The sequence below is a fragment of the Panthera onca genome, chromosome C1 (assembly GCF_046562875.1).
Source record: "Panthera onca isolate mPanOnc1 chromosome C1, mPanOnc1 haplotype 2, whole genome shotgun sequence".
NCBI classification, from domain to species: Eukaryota; Metazoa; Chordata; class Mammalia; order Carnivora; family Felidae; genus Panthera; species Panthera onca.
In genome coordinates, this window is record NC_138346.1 from 109,983,832 (window position 1) to 110,006,792 (window position 22,961).

At 57.8% G+C, this 22,961-nt stretch overlaps 1 protein-coding gene across 23 annotated transcripts in view; it reads right to left on the reverse strand.

Annotated features, from left to right (window-relative positions):
- Positions 1-22,961, reverse strand: part of BIN1 (bridging integrator 1) — a 55,558-nt gene that overhangs the window by 25,069 nt on the left and 7,528 nt on the right. For 14 of the 23 annotated variants that reach the window (XM_078451417.2, XM_078451415.2, XM_078451412.2 and 11 more), the window contains exon 2: positions 3,469-3,549. In XM_078451417.2, coding sequence (XP_078307543.1) covers positions 3,469-3,549 — 81 coding nt within the window. Of the gene's footprint in view, positions 1-3,468; positions 3,550-9,173; positions 9,268-21,607; positions 21,719-22,961 lie in introns of those variants that run through there. The other 9 variants (XM_060624890.3, XM_060624887.3, XM_060624899.3 and 6 more) reach the window with 3 other exon arrangements.

Sequence of the window (22,961 nt, forward strand, 5' to 3'; positions counted from 1 at the left end):
TTCCCAGGGCTCTAACACCCCTTGCAGAGCAGCTGGGGGAAGAATAAAGCTCAAAAGCACAGTCCCTCCAGCCTGGCTCTGTGGGCTCTGGACTCAGAGGATTCTGGAAGGACACAACTACCCAGTACCAAAACCCAGGGCAGTTGCACGGGGGGTGGCTTGGCCAGCACCCCATATCCCTGCTAGACCTCCCTTCAAAGGGTGCTCCCTGCCTTCCCTGACATCAGCCCCGACCAGTGGTCTGAAGACCTAAGCTCCTATCTTCCCAGGGAGTGCGGGGGGCTCCCACATGGACCCTCTCTGGCTCCGGCTGACTCTTGCTGCTTGCAGTCAGTTTCAGAGGATCATCACTCAATAGCCAGAGATGCCCTCTCTGAGCCAAGCAGGCCCTAAGAACGAGAAGGAATCAGGCCTGTGCCCCCTCAGCGAGAAAAGCAAACAGCAGCAATGAGCCCTGGGGTGCAAGCTACAGGTGGCCCCAGGACAAAGAGCATGGCCCACCCGGAGGACCCAGGATGGCTTCCAGAAAGGCCTGAGCTGGACCTGAGTTGCGGGGAGGTAGTGGAGGAGGTGAATGGGCCCTTTGGGGTTCCCCAGTGCAGGGACAGAGGGCAGAAGGGCTAGACTGGCACTAAGTGGGGCCAGGAAGGGGTCTGATGTGCCCCTGTGAGAGCCGGCGACAGCCAGGTGACCTACACCCTCACCTAGGGCACCCAGAGGGAGGGGTAGATTTGCTGCCTTGAAACCCATATTCCCAGCCATCCTAGTCCCCGACTAGCGCTGGGCCCACTCTGCTTGGTATTCCCAGATAAAGAGCAGGAGAACACTCAGCTTCCAGACTTTCCACACTCAGCCTCCACCCCGCCTTTCCTGGGGTCACTCAAGCCCAGGGCCCCAGTTACCCCCACACACCAATCAAATCCAGAACTGCATGGCTGCCTTAAACCCCAAGAGAGGGTCACCCCAAGCTTCAAATGAGACCTCAAATCCACCCCCTCCTGCTCGGCCCCTGAAAAGCCAGCCACCCTCCCCAATCTGAGGACAGACAGAGCCCCAGCTCAAGTGACCACTCCATGCCCGCCACCCGCACCAGCTATCTTTAACTCTGGCCTCACTGCCTGGTCCCTGAGCCCAAGGATCACTGAGTGACTCCCTGTCCAGAGCTGGGGCCCAGAGAGGGTGACTGTGAGGGACGAAAGTGGAAAGCAATGCTGTGGTCATAGCACTGGGGCCAGACCACAGGGAACCTCAGATCCCGAACCTGTGCTTTTTCTCCTTCCACCAGACAGCCCAGCCTGCTCTGAAGCAGCCCCATCACCCCCTGCCCAGCTCAGGAGCCCTAACCCTTCTCCCCAGCCCAGCCAGCTGTCCTCAGGCCTGGGACTCAGCTCCAGAAGGGGTGCCTGAGAGTGGACAGATCTGGACACCACACCACTGTGTGCCCTTGGAAGAGTCGCTTAACCCCTCTGAGCTTCAAGTACCCATCTGTAAAATGGAAGATATCAGCATCCGCCTCAAGAATGCAAGGTTAGTGTCTGTAAAATACAAGCAGTACCTAGTCTATAGTCAAGAACGCAAGGTTAATATCTAGTGCCTAGTCTATAGTAGGTACTCTAGCAACACTGATTCCCCCAAGGGCTTTCAGAGCATCCCACAACCTGAGGAAGCCAGCTGAGTAGGGGACAGACCCCTGGAGCTTTCAGGTGACAGAATCAGAAGCAAAGACTTCAGGGTTCTTAGCCAAACCTCCATTTTGCAGGTGAGAGAACTGAGGCCCAAGGAGCAGGGGCTCACCCAGGGCCACAGAGGCAGTAGATGGCTCTGTCATGGCACCTACTGGGGCCTTGAAACACTTCCCATTAGCAGCCTGGGGGACAATCAGCCATGAGGGCTCCTATCCCTGCCCTAAGGAACCTTTCAACAGAGCTCCTCTGACAGGCAAGGATAAACTTGGTCCTGGGGACTTTCCAAGCTGCTCTCTGCATCCCCTTCTCCCACCATGCCCCCGGCCCTCTCCCAGCATCCTCCCTGGGACTCTCCCAACATGTCCCCAGCCCTCTCCCAGCCTCCTCCCCAGCCGTCTCCCAGCATCCTCCCTGGGACTCTCCCAGCATGTCCCCAGCCCTCTCCCAGCACGCCCCCGGCCCTCTCCCATCATGCTCCCTGGGACTCTTTTAGCATGCCCTCAACTCTGACCCAGCATGCCTCCAGACCCTCTCCCAACATGTTCCCCAACCTCTCCCAGCTGCCTTCTGACCTTCTCCTTAGCTGCTCTTTAACTCTCCTAATATGCTCCCTGGCCCTCCCCTGTCACCCCAGCCATCTCCCAGCATGGTCCCCAGCCCCCAGCCAGTGAATTGTCAAAGTTCTCCAAAGAGGACCCCCTCCCCCAGGTTGCATTCCAGCTGCAGAGGCATTGGTGGGCACCTTCAGTGCTTTCAGTGGCCTCAGACATGAACAAGGAGGAGGAAGAAGACTGGTCTGGGCCTATTTGGCCCCTTTCCCAGGACAGCTTAGGCCCTAACCCCACCCCCATGCCGATTCTTACTCCTTGTGGCCTCTCCTGGCCTCCACCCCCATCTGTCACTCACTGAGCCTGGCCTGCAGAAGCCATGGGGCCACGGCCCACTTCTCCCTCACTTCCTACTACCTCAGCCCTTCCCCAGGAAGGGAGAGTCACCAAGGTCATCTCATTCCCCACTTCTACGTCCTCAGACACAGCCACAGAAGTGGCTTATTCTAGACTCAGCAGATTCATGTGAGGAAAAAGTTTCAGGGACGTCCCAGTTGAGGCATTCAGGGTCCTTCAGTCAAGAAGATAGAAGAAGTCCTCTCTTGTATCGAACCACTGCCCCCAGGCTGCCAATGTGATTAAGCCCCTTCTGTCACTGGTCTCTGACCTATGCAAAGGGACCTGATAACAGTGCCACTGTAGTCTTTGGGACCAAACAAGTATGGATCTAAATCCACTCCCAAAACAAGATGGCTTTGGACAAATTACTCAGCTTCTCTGAGCCTTTCTGCTTCATCTATAAAAAGGGAACGATGACACCAGATACCTTACAGGGATGTTGGGAGGCACACCGGGCCATGCTTAGCAACTGCTCACACCAGATCCTGTCTGCTCTGCTCCCACAGTACACTCTGCAAATGCCACTCTCCTCCCAAGAAGCTTCTTCAGCTCCCACTTGCCTCGACGTCCAAGGTTTTCTAGAGTGTGGCCAAAACCCCTTACCTGCTCCCACCCGAACGCCACCCCCCTCCCCCAGGCCTCCTTCTTCTTTCCCATGGACTACGCCCAGAACCACTGCTCCCTCCTCCAAGAAGTCCTCTGTAACCTCATCAGCCTGCATGGGCCCCTGCTCCACGCTCTCTTACTCCATAAATTCAGCTCTTGACATTTTCTACCTGGAAGCCACAATTCCATTTTGCACAAGCTCCCTAAGGCCAAAGGCCACCCACACTTACCAGCTGTTTGTTGAAATTCTGGACACACTGTTCAAACTGCTCATCCTTTGTCTCGTCCGCCTTCCCTAGTTTCTGGAGGACCTGCCAAGGCAGACAGAGAAGGGAGTGTTACCATGAGAAAGTGAGTGCGAAACCAAGAATGCCCGATCACCAATACCACAGACAGCCCCCCCACCCCGACCAGGGTCCTGGAGGCCCACCGCCAGTATCACCCAGCCCAGGGCACTAAGACCATCAGAAGGTCTCGTGGCTGCTGGGATCCCCAAAGGCAACCCTGAGTCCATCAAGTCTTGAGACCTCCCCATCCTCTATCCAGGGCTCGCCCATTGGCCAAGAGGAGCAACTTGGGTCAGGTTTGCTGTAGTGACTGAAACCAGGAGGAGGGGAGCTCCAAAGGCAGCTTGTGGGGTCAGGGCCCCCTCTTTGCTGATCTCACACTGTGACCCTGGGGGCTCCGCCCCAACCCTGGCAGCTAAAATGTGAGCTGAGCACAAGAGGGCCCAGGTAAGGGCAGCCCCACTTCTCCCACATAACTCCATTTCCTGGGCCGAGAGTTTGTGAATACCAGAGGGAGGAGCAGAACAGCCCCAGGACAAGGAAGGCAGCAAAGGGTGGCTGGGGGTCAGGCTCTCTGTGTCCCAATCTGACTAGACTTTCAGAAGTGACCTGCCCCAGCTGCCCTGCTCCCTTCTCTACAGCCCAGCAGGCCGTGCCAGGCCCACTGCTGGCACCACACACTCACGCTCACACACATGCATTCACACACACACACACACACACACACACACACACACACACAGGCTTGCAGCCACCCGCTCTACTCCCAGCTAGACATCTCAGAGGTGGACTCTCCCCGTGGTGAGTCACACTGTGCTTTCTCAGCTGTGTGGGGGGAGCCGAGACGGATGGGTTAGGGCAGAGAGACCCAAGGCCAGAAGAGGGGGAAAGACCTAAAGAGGGAGGAGCAGGAGCCAGAGAGGAAGTATGACGAGAGAGATAGGGAGGTGGAAGCTAGGAGGGGTGAAGACAACAGGGGAGGAGAGGGCCAGGAAAGAGAAGGATGAAAGATGGGTGCCGAAAGGGGAAGCTATAGCAGAGACAAGGTGGGTTTATGGGAAGACAGGGAAGGCAGAGAACCCACCCCCCGCCGCCACTTACAGCACCCCCACAGGAAACAGGAGGACCCCGCTGAGACATTCAGCAGAAGCAGTGGCCACAACCCCACAAGAATGAGAAGGAAAGGTGGCAGTGGGTGGGGGTGGCAGGTAGAGGGAGAAAAGGTGGCCTGAACCAAGGGAGGCCCTGTCCCAGAACAGAGTCTGGACCTTCCCAGCCCTGACTGGACCTGGGATGGCCCGTGCTGTCCTGCTGCACCCTGTCCAGCTGGCTCGGGGACCGCGGCAAGGTCTGTTAGCTCTCAGACCCACTCTCCGCATGGAGAACGCTTAGCCATCTCGTCAAGTGCCTGCTATGTACAACAGCCATGGGCATCTCTGCTGGGGCAACAGACATCAATCAGACATGGATCCAGCCAGACAGAGGGAAGCACATGGGACTATGGGAGCCCGGGGTAGGGATCCCACGCAGCCTGCGCAATCAGGGAAGACTTCCTGGGGGAAGTGGCAGCTCAGACGGCCGGGGAGAGCATGCAGCAAAGCGAGGAGACCAGAGAGATGAGGAACATTACCAGGAAATTCAGAATAGCTCAAGGTGACCAGAAGTCACAGAGGATGCTGGGGGAGGACGTGGGCAGTGGGAGGAGCAGGGTGGGCATGGGAGGGCGGCCCACCAACAACTTTGTGCTATAATGGTCACAACACGGTTTATCAGGCCATGGCAGCTGCAGGCTGATATTGAGGTGAGAGGAAAAGAGCAAAACTAAACCCCCGTGAGCAAGAAACTTGGCACTTCCCACCGTCCACGGGCTCCCCCACTCCTCCCTTGGCAGCAATACCCAGCTGGTCCTGGGGAAACAGGGAGGAGCTGTGGAGGCACCTAGCCTGCTCTGCACTGAGCCTGAGTAGGTGACTCACCCCCTATCAGACACCGGCCCCTTGGCCCCACCACCTCCAAAGTCAGAAATGGAACACCAGGTGGGAAAGAACTTCCAGAAGTCAAGAGAGGCCACAAGAGACAGTAAGAGGCTCCCAGGGAACAGGGTCCAGGCCTGGTTGGCCCTCGAGACAGGAAGACTGGGAAGGTGGCCCTGTCCACCCCCCTGTCTCCCTTCTCCCCGAGGAGATGTACTCTGTCAGCAAAAGGTCCCCAGTGCCCATCCTGCCACCAGAGCTCCTGAGGGCTCCAAGCCCCCAGATTTACACAGACACGCACACGCGGCCCCCACTTCCCCAACCGGCAATGCACTCCACCCAGACGGCTCCCCACCAGGGACACCTGCAGGCCTGAGGACGGCCAGCCACAGTGAGCTATGCCAGGCAGTGAGAAGACCGTTTAGAAAAGGCACTTCCTCTCTGAACTTCAAGTGCGTTGTCTGATGGATAAACAGAACACCAGCACCCACCTTAAGGCTCATATCTATAAAACATGTGTCTGTACCTGGCATACTCGAGCAACAACAATCTCCTAAAAGGCCTTCAGAGCAACCTTCACACAATTAGGGGCCAAGCCTAACACCCACCAACCCCCACACTGGGCCCAGACTGATAGCATCCCAAGACACGAGACATAATTCAGGCGCACACACACTGAACATACATGCATGCGCACACAGTAAACTCCTATCCACACTTCAAAACTTTGCTCATATGATACCTCTGCAAAGCTGCCCCTGCCCTCTCTCTCCCCAACAACACTCTGTACCACTGAAGGCCCGGGATCCACTCTCCTCACTGCTGTGGGATGTGCCCAAGTGTCTGCCTCTGGCTCTCTGTCCCAGCCATGCAAACCGTCTGAGGTCAGAGACAGTGTCCAGCCTTTTACATGTTCCCAGTTCCTGCAAAGGGCTGGGCACAGGGCAGACGCACAATTTGTTCTTGGTGTCTGATGGCTAATCTAAGCCATGACCTTCAACAGAACATCCCATCTCTCAGGCTAAGTATCCTCTTATGCAAAATGGGAGGGTTGCATACAGAAAGTACTCAGCCAGACACACAGACAGAAAGCTGACCGTGAAAGGTCAACATTAGGATGAGGGTTAGGATTGGCACTCACATGACCTGAGGACCGGTCTTGAATAACCCAGGCCCACTCCAGCGGGTCCCAAGCCTGAAGGGGCCATGTGCAGGGGAGTGACCAGCACGGGAAGGTGGGGTAGGCTCCTGGCTCCACGTGACCTCAGGCTAACTGCTTAACCTGTCCACACCACGAACGGTAACCACAACCTGTCCACACTGTGAACGGTAACCACGGCATGGCTGCAGGGCTGTGTTTCAGGAAAACGCCCAGTGAGTGAATGCTGGCCTTGGCCTCGTTAATCTCCCCCCTGCACCTACCCCATTTTATAGGTGACAGAAGGTCACACAGCCTGGGTTCCCGCTCTCAAGGTGCTGCTGGTGTGGCTACTAGAGGGAAAAGCAAGCCGAGCACTGCCTGCCTCGGAGCAAGGACAAAGACAAAATTCGGTCCGGTAAAAATCCCACAGCTTCCCGCTACCAGCTTCCTTTTTTCCAACCTCTGTAACTGGAACTCCTGCCATGGCCCAGCCACTGGCTTACAGACCTTTATGACCGGCTGCTGGGGAGCCCAGACCACGACCCACCCCCTCCCTGCCACCTGAAGCTGTTCTGCCATGCTGAGATCTGTCCCCGTCCCCAGGGGAGGCCTCAGGGCTGCTCTGTCCAGCCCCCTTCATTAGGGCCTTCATTAGGACACACATGCACACACTCAGCCCCCTTCATCCAGTGCCTTCATTAGGACACACATGCACACACTCAGCCCTCTGCTCACCAGGAGGCAAGCGTGGCCAAGGCCACAGGCCTTAGGGACACAGGTGCTCCCCCCATTCAATACGTGGTTAGTGGGGCCTCCCTGTGCCCAGCTCACACACAGACTACTGAGAGTGGCTGGGGGACTCTGGGCATCTAGAGGGGCCTGGCCCCCAGGGGCCCAGAGGATGCAGGACAATGAAGATGGCCTTATAGGATGAGCAGGAGGTAGGGACAGAGGCAGGATTCCCATGGTCTGTCCAGGGTCATGTAGGGGGAGAGCCCCAGACACACCAGTGTCACACTTACGCACTTGTCACGTGTGTCTCCCTTTGTAATAAACACAGAGGGCCTTTCTCACGATGGGGCAGAAGACAGGTGCACAGACCCTGCCACACCTTGGTGTTAGCCCGGGGGAGGGAGGGAGGGCAGTTCAGCAGCCCGGAAAGCCTCATCAGTGCCACTGTTTCTTCTCAACACATCCTCAGCCCAGCCCGAGAGCAGTGGAGCTGATGTCCTCAGAAGGAACAGTCCAGGGCAGGGTAGAGAGGAGCAGCTGGTGGCAGAAACAAACCTCCTTGTGACAACATCCACACACAGTTCGGCCTCACTGAGCCTGTGCTGTGAACCAGGGCCAGCAGCCCCTCCTTGCGCAGGGCAGGAGGCTCACCAGGGCTCAGTGGGGGGAGCTTCGGAAGAGGGAGGGGCCCCTTCCCAGCCTCTCTGCTGTGGCCTTTCTCACAGCCCAGAGCACCCCACTCCCACCGCCCAGTATGGGGAGTCCTGCCAAACCTTCACCTCTCTTCCTGGGGCCTCCTGGGGACAGGCCCATGTGCCTCTACACAGCCATGCTTGCGTGACCACCAAACCCAGAGGAACAGGAAGGTCCCCCCAGGGCCAGTCTTGTTTGAACTAGGAGCAGTTCATCACTGACTGTTCACCGGCACTGAGCAAAGCACTTTACAGACACCAAGTGCTCCCTCCTGTAGGTAAGAGTCTTCACCGCCGTGTGACAAGGTGGCAGGTGAGCGTGGGTAAATCAGGCCCCGTAGCCTAAGGTCTTACAGCCAGGAGCAAGCTCTGAGCTGCTCTGCCACTCCTAACCTCCGAAACTGGAGGAGGGGAACCCAGTAGACCCCACCCAGCACAGGACACTCCAGCCCCACAGATAGAGTGTGGATAAGAGGTCTGCAGGCACTCACCCACTGGGCTACAGCGGGTGGCCCTGCTTGGAGCCCTGAATCCGGGACAACACCCTATGGGGAGGAGGGGGGGACTCTAACGTCTCCTTCCTCCAGAGAGGGGCTGGCTTCCCCTGCACTGCAGGGACACATGCTCACATCTGAATGGCATGGCAGATGGCAGGAGTAAGTGCTTTCTAGAACCCAAGGCTGAGGAGAAGAGCCAAGTCCAGGGCCCCAGGAGGGAAGCCCAAAGGGAGGCAAGGTCCATGTTCCCAATCAGCCCTGGTCCCCAGCCTCTGGGCCAAGCAGGAAAGCCGGGGGCTCCTCCAGCAGCTACAGCACCCCTTGTCATGGCTACTGCAAAGGCGTCTCACACAGCCAGCTGAGATGGGGACCCACCCACACTTCACCCAGAGCGTCCCCCAAACCCCAACCCCCCCCCACACATTCACAACACGAGAGGTAGTGGGGAGACTCATCCAGCTCCCCCAGCAAGAACCCACCACCCAGCTGAGACCCTGTCTCAGCTCCCCCACCATCCAGCTCCCCCAGCAAGAACCCACCACCCAGAGCAAGACTCATCTTGCTCTCCCCAGCAAGAACCCACCACCCAGCTGAGACCCTGTCAGGCCTTCACCTTCCTCATCATCTCCTCTCGGCACCTGCCCGGTCGCTGCCTCTGTCAGGGTCGGCGGAGAAGTGAGCTGCACCAGGGGGGCTGAGCACTGCCACCTCACAGCTTCCTCCCAGGAGAACTTGCGGTCAGGGGACCACAGCGACAGGATGCGCGTCTTTGCACCTCACACACAGGTTCCCAAACAGGCAGGACAGGCAGACAGACAGACAGATGGGCAGGCAGAAAGAAGGCCAGGTTTTCCCACAGGTCGCTCAACACACACAACTGGGCTCTGTTCTGAGGGAGACACCTCAAGGGTGGAAAGTCCAGAGCTGCCCCCTCCCCCAGGGTAGACATGCCAATCTGGCATATTCTGCCCACTCTGCCCGTGGGCCTCCGGGTTTCTGGTTCACCGCCCCCCCACCCCCAACACCTTGGGGCTTTCTTTCTGTGATGGGGCCTGGATGCCTCCTTCTCCACCCTCTCTCCCACACACAGCTGGGGTGGGCCAGGCTAGGGAGCTGCACAGCTGGCCTTCCGGTCCCCCGCGCTGATGCTGCGAGCCCTTAGACCCGTGTGATGGGCTCTGACACTAGTGGCCTGAACCTGACCCCATGCTTGTCTCAGACCCTCCAGCAACCCAGGAGCTGGGCAGGACCCCAGCAGCACCCACGAGAGAGCAAGGAAGGAGAGGACAGAGGTAGGCTCCCAAGCCCAGCACTCACTGCCACCTGCATATGCCCTTAAAGCCCACCATTTCTCCAAGGAGCCTAGCTGTCTTCAGGGGGAGGTGTGTTCATTGCTATTGAGTATCCTTCCTCCTGAGTATCTCACTTAATCTTTAGGCCATGTTCTGAGCTGCACACTCATACCCCCAATTTAGAGATAAGAAAAGTAAGGCTGTGACATTAAGTAATTTGGCTGGCCACCCAGGACTCTGTGGCTTTGCTGTGGCTGTAAACAAGCGTGGCTCAGATCTCATCTGCTGTGGCAAATGAACTAGACCTCTGGGCCCATCACTGCACTCCAGCCAAGGCCACACCACCCATGGGCCTACTCTAGCCAGTGACTGAGTGTGCTGGGGTTTGCAGAGACAATTGGCCCCTCCAACAGGTGAGTCTGGCCCAGGGATGCCCCACCAGCCTTGCTGAACCCTTCCCAGTGCTGTGCTGCAGGCTGAGCTCCTTCTTTGGCCTCTTCTTCTAACGTGGCCATAAGGCACTCCCACTTAATGAGAAAGAAGACAGAAGGACAGAGTGCTGAGGTGGCCTGTGGCCTGGCCAAGGCTAGAGCCAAGGGCTCCTGAATCCTGGGTCCTTTCCACGGGGTGCCACCCCTGAAGTGTGGCTCTTGACCCTGGGCACAAGGAAATAGCTCCATCTTCTCATGTAGCATCCAGCCCCAGCAAAGTCTGCCCCTCCCTCCAGGGAGCCTCACAAGCTCCCTGATGAGCAGTCAGGTGGCTCTGCTTTCAGAGCAAGCAGCAACACTTCCCCCAGAGGCTGGTGGTCTCCCAGTGACTAGTCTGACATGGTTAGCAGCCTCAGAGCTCCTGCTGTGCCTTAGGGTTAGGCAGGGACCAAGAGGAAAGGGATGGAAGGAGGGGCCTGACCTCTCTTGGAAGGAGTTGGGCCCCACTCCAGCCCAGCTGTGGCCAGCAAGAGGGAGAAGCCACTCAGGTCCCTGCTTGGGAGCAGAGCCCAGGGTCCCAGAAAGCAAGTCCGGAACACGTGGCAGAGTTGCCCTGGCCAGTGAAACTCCTAGGCCCTCCTGCAGAGCCAGGCTGGCCGCACATCAGGCTTTCCCTTACAACTTCCCGGAGGCTCCAAGACTTTTTAAGAAAGATAAATGTGGAAACACTGGCCTTGGGCAAGAGCCAAGAACAGCATTCCATCTCCAGGAGGCAAGAACGCTCCCTGGCACTCAGGCCCCCCACGCAGCTCCCATGTGCACACTCACAGGCTCCCATGCACAGGCGGCAGGTACACCCAGCACCCACACGTTCACCTGCTGATGCTCACCCCCATGTCTGTGCATATACACTCGCACACACTTCCTGATGGGGCTCCCTCCCACGGCCCTTTGGTCGCCCCCCAGCATGGTGGGAAGGCAGCGGGAACCACAAGGAGGCCACAGAGCCAGGCAAGAAGCAGAGCTGAGGTCAGGAGACACTGTGCAAGGAGAACCCAGAATGAGGAAGGGGAAATGGAAAGAAAACCAGAGAAAGGGAAACCGACAGTAGCTGAGGGTGGCAAGATGGGCTCCAGACCAGGAACGGGCCCGGCAGCCCCAGGCAGGTGGGTCTCAGGGACGAGAGGGAGCCTCTAGACTCCAGTTCCCTCTCTCTACCCCCAAACACACACACACACACACACACACACACACGCACACACACACGTACATGTTGCAGCCCCCAAAAGACAAGCCCGGCCAGGGGCCTGCGTCCCTTCTCTTGGTCTCTCTACACCGCTGTCTTAGGACCTCCATTTCCCCAGGCTGGCTGCAAGGTGGTAGCAGGAGAGACTGGCTCTGAGGACAGGCGTCTCACATCCTGCCTTCCTCCCGGGGGAAAAAATGCTGTCGGCTCACCTCACATTCTGAAGGGCTCTCCTCCCCAGCCGGGCTCCTGGCAGCCTCCAGCCGAGGGCACCACAACCACCCCTCCTTCTAAGCTCCACAAAGATCACATTGCAAAGCATGACCCCAGGGTGCAGGGTCCAAGGACCCCCCCTTGAGAGAAGCCCACCACCCTAACCCCCGCTTTCAGCTGGGCTCAGATCAGCAGGACATCCTGAGGTGGGGGCTATTGTCCCATTTTATAGATGAAGAAACTGAGGTTCAGAGAGATCCCCCCAAACCTGATGGTTTTCCAAGGCCCAGACTGCACTTGTCATTCTCAAGTGGGAGGCACCCAGATGCCCGGTAGTAACAGGCAGCACGTGCAGGGTTTACTGCAAAAGATTCATCCTGCTGCTGCATACTTGCCGCCTTCCAGAGATGTAACAGAAGCACTTTTGTGACATAACCAACATAGACAGATTGCGTAGCAGAATGCAAAGCTGTCGAGACTTTTGCAAGGAAATACAACACTAGAAAAACGTTTCCAGGTTCCTCCTGGCCAACCTGACGGAGGCTGGGCTGCACCCGCCCACCCCTCCCCCATCCCAGAAAGCTCCTTGCCTCACACACACAGGTCCCGGTGTTTTGGAAGTCACTGGCCCCTGACACCAGGCCACAAAGACTCATCATCCTTTTCTGTGGGCCCCTGGCTGAGGAAGTCAACTGGCCTTGCTTGGGAGACGGTCAGTCTAAAATCATCTCCTTCCTCTTTCAGCAATTTTCCCTTTCCCTTACAAAACACTGGTGAGAGTAAAGAGTGATGTTTGGTTTTCTTTTTTACGTCCTTAACTGGATACATAAAAAACTCGGCCCGCTAACTCTATCGGCCCCACCACACTGCCTTGAGATCTGATTGGTTGGTCAAAAGCCAGAATGCAGAGTCCTGAGGACGCGGTCCATCCTGGGGCTGGAGGCCTAACCCCTGAGATGGCAGGGAGCCTGGAGGGGGTGTCTCCTACTCCTCCACACCCATCTGTCCAGGTGGACCGGAAGGCCCTCACCCCAGGCAACTGTGGACCAGAATGCCCCTCCCCCTCTCCCTTCTCCCCTCCCCTCCCAGGGGGCCTGAAATTCCAGCCTGTTCAGCAGATAAGCCTGTGGCCAGCGGCCAGGGTAGGGCCACCCAGAGCCCAGAGGAAGCTAGGGTGGGCTGGGATAGGGAGATGGGAACAGCCCAGAACAGAACACAGGGGAGCAGAGGCAGCAGGAGCCCACGTCCGGAGGGGGAAGAGGTCGTGTAGAGCCCGGAAGGGCCCAGCTGAGCTTGCCAGAGTGGAGGTGGAAACCACAAATCAGCAGCACTCAGCCAAAGGCATCCAAGAGGCTTACAAGTGTTCTCTGAATCCTGTGAGAAGAGGGAGGTGTTCCACAGGGGAGGAAACTGAGGCTCAAAGCCCGTGATCTCAGGGCTAAGAAAGAAAAGTCAGCCAAGAGGAGGTCTAGGCCAAAAGAAGCACTACAGCCCCAAGGGGGCCAGAGGGGCCCAGGCTTGGGATGACTCCCCTCCCCTCAGGGGTCACCCACCAGGCAGAGCCCATCCCTAGTCAACAGCAGAAGGAGGCTTCCACAGTGGGTCGGAGGGCTTCTGGAAGGGCTAGAACCACCCAGACCGAGGCTGGCCACCCCCTTCCACAATCAGAAGCCACCCAACTATCCAGACCTCCCCACACAGCACTCCACCTCACCCAGGCCACATTCCCATGGGAGAAAGGAACTTTTCACCAACTTTTCCAGGACAGCCCAAGCTGCTCCCTCCTCAAAAGGCTCTCACTTGATTTTGACCCTCCCAGACTTTCCACAGTGAGGAGTCCCTACCCCCATGGACTCTGGGACTTGGCCCCCTGGGTTGGGGCTCATCTTGGACACCCTCCCCCAGCCTGCCTGGCTCTGTTCTGCAGGGGGCAAAGCAAGGTCCCTGAGCCAACACTCCAAAGAGGAGGCATGTCTGGTGGTAATACAAGAGTCTCTGAGCAAAAACACAGCAATGCACAGAAAGAGTGAGGCCAGATAAGTGCTGTTCTTAGGAAGCAGCTCAGGGAAGTGACACCTGAGACCTGATGAAGGGGAGAGAACTTGCCAAGCAGAGGGCAAGCAAGTGCAAAGGCCCTGAGGTGGGAAGAGCAAGGCCAGAGCAAGAAACCAAGGCACTGCTTTAAAATCTCTCCGGGGTCACACAGCCAGCCAGAAGGGTGGCTGGGATCCAAACCCCAAGACTGCCTCCAGAGGCCATTGCTCTAACCACTGCACACACGGCCTTAGCAGCCAGGGCCAGACCTCAGGGCCTTAGCTGCAGGCTCCTGGAAGATTCTGGCTTTGACGCTCTCCATGGAATAGGAAGCCCGGGGAGCTGTGATCTGACTCACAGAGCAGGAAGCCCATTTCAAAGGTGTCTGCAGTGACCCAGGTAGAGCCAAAGCTGGTTTGGCAAGGGCAGGAAATGGTGAGAAGTGGCCGAATGTGGGGTGACTAAGAGAAGTGAAGAAGACTCCAGGGCTTGAATGACAAGAGGGAAGGAGCTGTCATCACTAGAGACGGTGAGTCTGAGATGCCCAGAGATGTCAAGGAGGGAGGTGGGGACACAACAGCCAGGAAGCCCAGGGCAGCCAGGGCAGACCCCGCATCAGGCTTCTGCACTCATTCCCTGCCCACCTCCCTGCTCCGTCACTCCTACTCCAGAGGGCCAGCTCAGAGTATCTGTCTGGTCTGGACAGCTGCCAAGGGGAGGGAGAGAGGGAGGAGCATCTCTGGCTAAGGACCTCTTCCATGGGGAGAGGACTCAGGGCAGAAGGTTCAGGGAGCAGGCCCAGGCTGTGCAACCCTACGCAGGGAGTACACCTTTCTGAGCCCTGAGCCCCATCAGTAAAATGGAGCCAAGACCTCTCCCTCATGGGAGGATTAAGGATGCGGTGTGCTTGAGTAGGTGACTTCCTTTCTGTCCCCTTCCCCTCATCTTAACCTGGGACTCCTCACACCCAGGCCAGAAAGTTCAGGCGGCCTCTCCCACCTCGGCCCCACCCCGCCCTCCCACCCTCAGACCACACGTGACTTTCTCGGTGCCTGCCGCCCAGCGCACCTGTTCCCCATGACTCACGCAGGCTTATGCACAACGCTCCTGGTGGACAGCAAATACCAATCCACCCCACCTCCCCCCAGCAGCACCCTCCGCCCCCCAGCTCTGCTAGGATCCTGCAAGCCACCTCCTTACCCTGGCCCCCTCTGGTGGTAAGAAGGCAAAATGGTAAAGGCCCCAAGGAAACCGAACAGCACTAAGAGTACTGGCCTCTTGTGACCAGCGGCAGCCCCCATGAGCAGCCCTGATGCACCTTGACTTTGCTGGCCCCGAGCCTGGGATGCAGTCCACCCCAGGAAGAGGTCCAGAGAAGGCTCACAGCCAGGGTATGTGAGTGACACAGGGCTGTCTGCTGGCCTCCTGTCATTCTGGGTGGGGCCTGCAGAGGACAGGAACGACCCCACCCTTGGCCCAGCACCCCACACCACCTGTTCAGAGATGTCAGCACAACCACCCCCAGAGCCACCACCCTGCCCCACCTGTCCCCTCCATGCAAGTGTGGGTGCTATTCTCAGCCCCAGGCTCTAGGACACTGGCCATCAACAGAGGGGGTGGAATCTGTCCCTCCAGTGCACGGCCTCCCACAAACCCCTCATCAGCTGCTTGCTTAGCTCGGTGGGGGAACAGCTTGTGCAAAAAAAGCCCACAGCTCAGCACAGCACGAAGCCAGGGCCGGGGGAAGGGAGGATGAAGTCCCTGCCAGCACCCACCTGCATCAGGGCCAAGCAAAGGCCAGCCCTGGGGCCCCCAAATCTCCATCAGGAAACCCTACTTCCTTACTGATACCAGCCCATGCTGCTACTTCACATCACCTCCTCCAGGCAGCCTTCCCTGACTCCACCTCCGCCACAGAGGCTCACTTGCTCCACTGGATGTCCTTAGCCCTTTACTTACATCTATTCCTATCAGAGAAGTTCAACCTAAGTACGCAAACAGGTCATTCATTTATTTCACCAGTTGGAATGCTCTGTGTCCACATCTGTGAAACTGTAACTATTAAATAGTACCTACCGGCACCTGGGGGGCTCAGTTGGTTGAGTGTCCGACTTCAGCTCAGGTCATGATCTCATGGTTCATGAGTTCAAGCCCCCTATTAGTCTCTCTGCTGTGAGCACAGAGCCTGCTTTGGATCCTCTGCCCCCTCTCTCCCTGCACCTCCCCCGCTCATCCCCTCTCTCTCTCTCTCTCTCTCTCACTCAAAAATAAATACTTAAAAAATAAATAAATAGCACCTAAAGGAGACAAGATAGTGGTATTTTTTTCAAACACATTATTGCTACTATTTTGGCTATTGTTGTTATTTTTGTTATTCAAGGGAGTGGATGCCTGGAATCACCTTTAAATAGCTCCCACCCAGTGCAGCCACCAAAGTGCTGACAAGCACCCCTGGCCCAGTAGTCAGGGGAAGGGGGGGCCCTAACCCCAGCCCCTGTGCTGACTCCCAGGCCCTCATCTGCCCAGAAGCTCCCCTGCCACAGCCCTGAACTGTCCACAAGTCCCTGGTACCCATGAGGGCACCACACGGACCCCCAACTTCACAGTTGGGAATCAAGGGGTGGGGACTGGCTAGTTCATGGTTCCCCAGAGGAGCAAGTCTAGTTTGGCTGCATTCCACCAGTGGAGGCAGGAGGAGAAGTGGGAATGGACTAGAGGGGAGGGAGGGGCTGACCACCAGGTAATCCGGTCAAGGGTGAATCCTGGGGTGGGGGAAGAAAGTGGGACCACCGACAGACCAGGGGGTGCCAAATGGCCGCCCCTGCACCTGGCAGGCAGAATGAATGTTCAGGGGCCAGGGCAGGCTTTTCTAGGCTTCCTTCTCTGTTTTTTTTTTTTTTTTGTTTATTTACTTATTTTGAGAGTGAGAATGTGTGTGTGCACATAGGGGAGGGGCAGAGAGAGGGGGAGAGAGAGAATCCCAAGCGAGCTCCGTGCACGAACAGCAGAATCATGACCTGGGCCAAAATCAAGAGTCAGACACTCACCCGACTGAGCCATCCAGGCGCCCCTTCAGGTTTCCTTCTGACAACCTTGCACCTGCTTTTCTGTGCTTCTGTGGGGGAGGGGAGGCTAGAGAGATAGGGTGGGCAAGGGGCATACCGAAGGGGAAGGTGCTATCTTCCCCAGCCCCAGCAAACGCAGTGGGCAGGAACAGGGGCCTAGAGCCTCACTGGCTCAGTGGGCAGCTCAGGGGGATCATTCAGGGGCCGCCAGAGGCCTGGACAGGTCGTCACGCTCCAGGTCTCGGTGTCCCACCTCTATAGTCAAAGGAGGGAGGTGAGGACCAGGTGACCGTGAGACGCCCATCCATTTCGGCTTCCCAGGGCTTGTTCAGACCATCAGCACAGGAGTCCCTGTCTCACCGAGTACGGAGGGACCCTAGGGATCTGACCCACATCCCTTCACTCAACACATCCGGGCTCCCAGTCAAGTCTCCAAGAAGGCTGAGGCAGTGAGGACAGGGAGGGGTGGCAGAGACCCCCAGAAATCATAGCAAACACCAGCACACCCTCTATGCCTGCTGGGTTCATGCCTACTGCCCCTTCCTCCCCCTGGGGCCCTCTTTGCCAGGAGAAACACAATTCAACACCAAGGGGAAGTTGAACAGTGAGGCAGAGTTACCAATTCTCAAAAAAAAAAGAAAAAAAATCACAGGAATGTGCCAAAGGAGGCAACTTTGCGTACTGACGGGGAAGGTTGTCCAGAGAGGGGCAAGTTGGACGGACGCCCAACCCCAGATTCTGAAGGTCGGTCCCTGACCATCCCTTGCTACAGCTCTGGACACTTGTAGATCTTCTAAAAGCTGGAAGGGATTCTGTTGCCTACAAGAAGAAGGAGTCAGGGTGGGAGGGATGAAAGTCACCTGGCCCCCATGAGGCCCTCTCCAAGCAATGCCTCCTTCCATCCTCCCCGGAGCCCTTGGACCCACCATCTGGATTCCAAGCTGGGCTTGGACTCCTGCACTACTGGTGAGCCAAGCATGCCCTGGACTCAGCCAGGATGGCCCAACAGGACACACACAGAGTGCCAAGGCACAGTCGAACACCCCACACCCACCTAACGTGCCTCAGCCACCCCCGCCCCAGTGTAGAGCTGAGCCCGTGAGCTGGCACGCCAACTTCCAGTACCCTTGGTGTGAAATGGAGACACTATTCTCCATTTAATCCTCACAAATAGGAAAACTGAGGCTCTGGGGGGTAACTTGCCCAAAGTCTAGGGCTTGAGAGGAGGACAGCTAGAATTTGAACCCAAGCCTGCCACCTTGACACACTAGAGAAGGTGCTTTGCAAAACCTTTCCCGTTGCTTCTGCACTGGAGCCTTACACTCCAACTCATTTAGCATTAAGTGTCTACTAGGTGCAGATGCCAGGATCACACACTCACCACGGGACCAGCCTTCACCCTCCAAGACTCTGGGTGAAACAGGGAAGATGGTTACCACATTCTATGAAGGAGCAAACCATACCGGAAGGGGTTAAGTGCCTGGCCCAAGGCCCAGGTAAGGGGAAGGAGAGGCACCTGGGTGGCTCAGTGGGTTGAGCTTTCAGCTCAGGTCATGATCTCACGGTTCGTGAGTTCAAGCCCCATGTCAGGCTCTGTGCAGTGAGGAGCCTGCCTGGGATTCTCTCTCTTTCTCTCTGCCCCTCCCCGGCTTGTGCTACATAAGTAGATAAATTATTTTTCTTAAAAAAGCGGGGGAGGGAGAGCACAAGCTAGAATCCCAGGTCTCGGGGTGTGCTGAGAGCACGTGGCTGTGCAGAGGCCTCTCTCCCCACCACGTGGCTCGGGGGTAGCACTGCACCAGCTGGAGAACATGGTGGCAGCCTCCCCAGGTGTCCTGGGGTGCATAGCGGACAGGGTGACCTGTGAGTGCAGTGGCACCAGTGGGGGTGCAGCCGCCGAGTCCCGTCCTGCTGCTGCCCATGGGTTTCCCACAGTGCTGACTCAGCCCTCCCGCCCCGCCCTCCAGGTAGTTTCTGCAGTGCGCTAGGCCAGCAGTGCCAGGACCAGACACGAGGAGGAAGCCCCCACTGGCCCACCAGAGCAGGCCTCCCTCAAATCCACAGCCTGGGCCCCGGGACCCCCTTTGGTTGTGGCCTCCTCCAGACCCACAGTCCACCCAGCCAGGAGGGGGAGGCAGTCAACTTGGGGAGGGCAGTGACATTCTAGCTGAGCCAAGCCCACTGCCAGGACAGACTGTTAGACTGAATCCTTGAGAGGTGGAGAGAGGATACAAATAAACCCCTGGCTTGGTTTACTATTTCAGAAAAACAACAGTATTTGGGTCCTGTCCCAGGTTCAGCAAATGCATCCAATGAATTGTGGATTTTGTTTCTCATTTTAGATCACGACTCACTCAGCTCACACTTGCAGCAATTAGCTCATCCTCAAGTCTCCCCTGCCCCAGGGTCCCCCAGCTCTTTCTTCATGGGAGATGGGAGCGATGGTGCCTGTGCTCAGCTCCCCCTCTACCTTTGGGCTCCCCAGGGAGTGCGGATCAGACCCGCTCTCTCCAAACCTGACCCTCTGAGGTCCCTTGGTTTCTGGGGACAGCCACACTCCCACCTCTTGTAAAGTTGGTTGGCGAATGCCAGGCAATGAGGAAACCCCCCAACTCAAGGAAGGGCTAGTTCTGCAGCTTTACCTTCTCCTCTGGTGTGCCAGCCTCCTGGGGCGACCAGGGGCCGCCTTCCCCACCACACACACACACACACACACACACACACGCACGCGCGTGCACCCCATGCCTAGACATGCACCTGTGCACTTCAGCAGTCTCTCCCTAGCCCTGGATTTAGGGAGGGGGGTGGCAGCACCTGGGAAAGACCAACCTGGGGCCAAGTCTGATGAACGGAAGGGAGGAAATCCCAGGGTTTGCCTGAGCATCAGTGTTCTCACCTGCCAAATGGAACCATAATCCAGTCCTGCCTACCTCACAGGTCAGCAAGACAATGCATAAAATGAAAATTGGCGGGTATGAGTGTTCTTCATAAATCACAAAATTCCACAGAGACAGGAAGACTGTGCTCCCTCCTAAACTCTCTAGAGCCAGCTGGAGCCAGCAGGGACACAGCTCTGCCACTAGCACTTACAGGAGTCCCCGGGTCCACCTTGTCTCATGGAGAGGAGAGTCTCATGCTTCCCAACTCCCAGATGGGCACACTGAGGCTTGGAGGCCGAGCTAGGGTTCAGCCCAGGTCTCTCAAGCCTGGAGTCTTCCGTTGCACATCAGGCTCCTCGAATGAACGAATGATGGGTGACCCCTCACCTCTGACCCCAGCTTTGTGCCCCTCGCCCGGTCCCTGAAAGCACAGCCCACCTGAACCAGTTGCCTCCCCCCACCACCACCTCCTTCAATCGGGCTCTGGCTCAGGGGCTCTGACTTCCCTCCTCCAGGAGGTGATACCACCACCTCCCAAATTAGCTTTTTCAACCAATACAGGAAAAAAAAGGGGAAAAAAGTACACCATAGTTCAATATCAAGAATCCTGTCATAAGCAAAACAGCTCAAAACACCAAAGCCAGAATGGTCCATACGTGTGGGTTCTGAGGTGCTTCCCCAAGATGCTCCCTGGGAAAAAACCCATGTGTCAGCTCCCACCAGGGACCAGGCATTGATTGCATTCACTTCCTCCTGGACCCTCTACACAAGCCCGTGGGGCAGGAACTCTTGTTCCCATTTACAGAGGAGGAAACGGAGCTGCAGAGAGGCCCAGGCCCGCAGAGTAGGCGAGCGGTCACTGGGGCCACACTCCATCCTCTCTTTTAGGGTCTGTCTTCCTCCCCGCACACACCTCTTAACCCCAGTTCAATCTCTGCCCTTGCTCCACTGCCAGTGCCCGGGGCCCCAGGTTAGCACCTGCATCACCCCCACCTGTATCTGACCCCCAAGATAGTTATCGTGTTCTGGCAGAGTGATGATGCCCCCTCAGAGCAGAGAAATAGGGGCTCTATAGTGGATGGGGGTAGGGAGTGGGGGGCCCCTTGAGGGGTTTCTTCCAGCCCAGATTGCCTGTGCCAGGTCTGTCCCTGGTGCCCAATGGTGGGCCCAGTCTTGTCCAGGGCTCAGGCATGTTGGCCACAGTCCTGGGGAGAGGCTGAGCTGAGCAGAGGGTCCAAAGAAAGTAGCAGCAGCTGTTGGAAAAGCAGCCAGTCTGACAAAGGCTCTCCCGTTACCCAATCCACCTTCCGGCCTCACAGCCTCTGAGAGCCCCTCAAGCCACAGGCCGGAGCAGAAGGCCAACCGCCTGGCCAGCCAGAGCCACCCCTGGGCCTCCATCCGTACAACAGTACTATTCCTTTGTCCACTCCTCTCCCTGCAGTCTGCGCTGACAGCCAGAGACCCCACCCGCTGGCATGACCCCTCCTCCCTTGAGAACCCCCCTGGTTGGGTTCCCCAACCCAGGAACTAGGGGACCCTCACGTGGCCATCTGACCAGTGGCCTGGCCACGAAGGGCGGAGCCCACAGGGCTGCCTGGAGAGGGTGAACTGATGCCATGATGGCCCCTCCGGGCTGTTAAGCTCTCCAAACCTAGAGGTGTCACTCACCCTCAGTGTCACTTTGGGGACCCAAAACCCAGAAGCAGGGACACATGTGAGGCAGGGAGTATAAGACGTTGTGCGGTTTCCGGCAAGCTTGGGGAACAGACATCACCTGACAGGGTGGACTCCAGGATGGCAGCCCTACCCCAGGCCCCCTTCCCGGGCACACCTGGATCCCAGCCCGGCCAAGCTAGAAGCCATTCCCTCAGGGGATGCAGGACTTACCCTGGGGCTCCTTTTCCTCAGAGCCGGGGGCTCCCTGGGCCCTGGCCAGTGAGACACTGGGTCCTCAGCTAAGCCCAGACTGGACAACAGACCCATGGCTCAGGCAACACGTGAGGAAGAAAGGTAAGCAGGCTGAGGTGCATAGGGGTCTGGGGTCCCTCCCAGCCCTCCGGGGCCTGCTCCCCCCCACCCCCCACCACCTATCCTTTCAGTCTCGGGCCACACCCCCCACCACCACCCTTACTCACACACATTCCAGCCACCCTCAACAGGCTGCCAGAAACATCCTTGCGCACCCCACAACCCACCTCCTCTGCCTTTCAAACCCAGCTCAAGTGCCACCTCCTCTGAGGAGACTTCCTTGATTGCCCCAGGTGGATGAGAAGAGGCTCTCATGTCCAGGGCACCAGTGCCCTTGCCCTCAGTCTCCCCGAGTGCCGTGATGGGCACTGGGAGCCCCTTGAGGGCAGGGCAGGTTCTCTCTCAGCACCCACCGCACCTCAGCATCCTGGCCCTCAGTGGGCAAGCCACAGACAGGGGAAGGACAGCCGGAAAAATAAGCTGAGGGAGCTAGTTCAGTGTGGGTAGAGGCATCTAAAACACGGAGCCAGCAGGGAGGTCCCTACGAAGGTGCCCTGGGAGCCAGGAACAGGGAGCCTTCAGGGGCCCAGAAGGCCTCGGAGCGCTGGCCCAGCACCAGCCGCAAGGAGTCCCTCCCTACGGCCCTGTGGCGCTGTGGCTGGCAGCCGCCCACTCACTCCCAGCCTGTGGGGCGCAACCCAGAGACACTGCGGCCCTAGTGCTGCAGAGGCGGAGGCGGCCGCAGCTCACTGCCCTTGGGGGGGACGGGAGGGGGGGGCCAGTGCATCGCCTCAGGCTTGGACACAGCAGGGGGTGGGGCACAAATGCCCACCCGCAGGGCACCAAGTGGCTCTCAGTGCCCTGAGACCATCCCCGCAGCCAGGCTCCAACCCCCCCCCACCCATGCTGGGCCCCCAATCCCACCCCATCTGTGCTGCAGTGTGGTTGAAGGTGAGTCCAGGAAGCAGAGGGAGAAGGTCCAGCAAAGAGTACAGCGGGGCTGGGGCTGAGGACAGCAGTTCGCCGGCCCTAACAGCGAGGTCGCGGGTTCAGCAAACCATACAGACCCCCAGGTCAGCGATCCCCAGAGCCTGTGTCACCTAAAAGCTTTCTCAGGTTGGAAGAAGACTCTGGCAGGAGGCCCAGGCCACGTCCTCTCTGGCATCTGGCCTAAAGCCAGGCAGGGCTCCCGAGCAGGGCGCCAGCCCACTCCCAGTTTCTGGGCCCAAGCTCTGCAGCCTCTGGCTCAGGTTCGCCCCGCCATGGTCCTGGG